Source organism: Musca autumnalis, unplaced genomic scaffold, assembly GCF_047663935.1.
Source record: "Musca autumnalis isolate F117 unplaced genomic scaffold, ASM4766393v1 scaffold_9, whole genome shotgun sequence".
NCBI lineage: Eukaryota > Metazoa > Arthropoda > Insecta > Diptera > Muscidae > Musca > Musca autumnalis.
Genome location: NW_027412450.1, coordinates 1,136,670 through 1,139,294, shown reverse-complemented (window position 1 = coordinate 1,139,294; position 2,625 = coordinate 1,136,670). Strand labels below are relative to the sequence as shown.

Below are 2,625 nucleotides of genomic sequence, written 5' to 3'. Positions count from 1 at the left end.
TAGTCATAATCACTTCTGACATTTATTTAAAAGCAAGGCATTTAACATAACATCTGTTATCTGCTTACTGACTATCCTCAGGATCTTTGAAAGATAAACGGATGTCCGATGTATTTTGCGGAATGTATTTCAGACATGGCACTCCTGCTACTTCGAACATTCTTTCAGAGCCCTTATCCGTAATCCGTGCATCATTATTCTTCTTATGCAAATAATATACCTTCTCTATGCCCGAGGATAGAATAAGTTTGGTACACTCATTGCAAGGATACAGCGTTTGGTAAATGGTGGCCCCTCTTATATTCAATTGAGTTGTTTTAAGTATGGCATTAGCTTCAGCATGTACAACATATAGATGTTTATTATCCAAGGAAGTAGGGTCGTTCGTCTTGTTCCAACTTAACCTGGAGTTGCCATTCTTACAAGCACTTGGAAATCCATTGTAGCCAACGGACACAATACGTCCTTCCGTATTGACAATCACGGCACCAGCTTGTCTATGAGGATCTTTACTACGTTTTTCCGCTAGCAATGCAGTGGCCATATAAAAATCTTCTCGTTTCAGGGAACCTTCACGTGGTGCTGCTGTGGCCATGCTGTGTTAGAAGTGTAACAAGAAAAATAAATGTGAAACAAATAATAATAATATTATTATTGGTGTTTTATTGAATACTTGAAGCTAAGATAAATATAATTGAAGATTTCCTACTGAAATCACACTATTTAGCCAGGCTGAATAGCAAATTTCCATTGGAAATCCCTATTCAGCCAGGCTGAATAGCAAATTTCCTTTGGAAATCCCTATTCAGCCAGGCTGAATAGCAAATTTCCTTTGGAAATCCCTATTCAGCCAGGCTGAATAGCAAATTTCCTTTGGAAATCCCTATTCAGCCAGGCTGAATAGCAAATTTCCTTTGGAAATCCCTATTCAGCCAGGCTGAATAGCAAATTTCCTTTGGAAATCCCTATTCAGCCAGGCTGAATAGCAAATTTCCTTTGGAAATCCCTATTCAGCCAGGCTGAATAGCAAATTTCCTTTGGAAATCCCTATTCAGCCAGGCTGAATAGCAAATTTCCTTTGGAAATCCCTATTCAGCCAGGCTGAATAGCAAATTTCCTTCGGAAATCCCTATTCAGCCAGGCTGAATAGCAAATTTCCTTTGGAAATCCCTATTCAGCCAGGCTGAATAGCAAATTTCCTTTGGAAATCCCTATTCAGCCAGGCTGGATAGCAAATTTCCTTTGGAAATTACTATTCCAATAGAAATCACTATTCATCCAGACAAAGTTTCCAATAGAAATCACTCAACAATTAGAACTGCTAGGAACCTTGACAAAAATATATTTTCTTTATTACTTTAAAACAATCACTGATTTGAATTTGTGTAGAGAAATGCGTCTTTTATACCCTAACTCGACGTTTGATGTAATACCGTTGTTCATTGATATCACTATATATTTATATAGATAATGATAATAAGATAAGGTAGTTACGTCTGTAATGCAATATAAAAATGGCAATTTTTTATGAAACATTGATATTTTGAAAATTTGTTACTACGGACTTTAATAAATAACTTATTGAGTGGTTATACCAAGAAAAAGGGCTTATAAAATTTCAAAAATGTAAAAAATAATTAAGGCCAATTATTGTCAATAACTAAGGTTTGTATAATAAACGGCTTTTATGTTATAAACGAGTTCATTAAGAAGAGTACACACGATCAGTTTTACTCAAATAATCGGTTTGCTTGCCAATGTGGCCGTTCATTTCTGCTAGTCATCAGGTAACCACAAAATCTTTAGTGGCTCCAGTTTGATATTTGTCGATATTTCCGAAAATCTGCGGTCAAAAATGATGGTGTGTACTTCGCTTTAGGTCGATAACACCTATATAAATTTGAATATTTTTGGGTACAGGGTATTTGGGTATACCCAATGGAATTGACATTTGAAACCCAGTTGATAACCAGCTTGGCATACTTGCTTAACGATGCAAAACTTTACTCAAACGTTGGTTGTGTTTTCAGCTTAAGTCGTGAGAAGGGTCTTTAATAGCACCCTTTCCTTCAGAAAGGATATTTAGAAGCACCCTTTCTTTGGGAAACGGCCTGCTAACCAGACTAAAAGATTTAAAAAACAATTTTAATAATTAAACAAGTAAAAAAGCGTTAAGTTCGGCCGGGCCGAACTTTTCATACCCTCCACCATAAAATATTCTGAACTAAAATGGAATAATTAGTTTTCATTCCTGTAAGTGGGTACGTTAAAATGTCAGATAATGTACATAAAATTTTTCATTCGGTAGGCCCTTTTTTATGGTGCCTATATCTAACTATGTATGTTGACAATTTTTGGTGGGCTAGAAATTGGGAGGTACCGTTATATAGGGGTTATAATAAAACATGGACCTATGTTCACAGTTTTTGATGGGAGCCTTTAATGTCAAATAACTCCTAATTCGGTTAAAAATTGTAGCTAGAATCCTCAAAATACCGAAAATCGGTACATAACGTGGGAACATCAAATGTCATTAACAGCTAGTTGGGAGGTATGAGGGCTATACGAAAATATGAACTTAAATGAACAATTTTTGTTGCAGAATTATTGTTGGTTAAATATTTT

General features: G+C 35.7%; 1 protein-coding gene across 1 annotated transcript; it reads right to left on the bottom strand.

The window, feature by feature from the left end:
* Positions 1-1,418, bottom strand: LOC141388244 (probable deoxycytidylate deaminase). Its single transcript, XM_073958264.1, has 2 exons — positions 1,358-1,418; positions 1-596 (listed from the first exon to the last, which is right to left on the bottom strand). The coding sequence occupies exon 2, from the start codon at positions 593-595 to the stop codon at positions 65-67; it is 531 nt and encodes a 176-aa protein (XP_073814365.1). The 5' UTR covers position 596; positions 1,358-1,418; the 3' UTR covers positions 1-64.
* Between the last annotated feature and the right edge of the window lie 1,207 nt (positions 1,419-2,625).

Coding starts and splice junctions, on each gene's coding strand:
- LOC141388244 (XM_073958264.1), bottom strand. CDS start 595: ATGGCCACAGCAGCACCACGTGAAGGTTCCCTGAAACGAGAAGATTTT.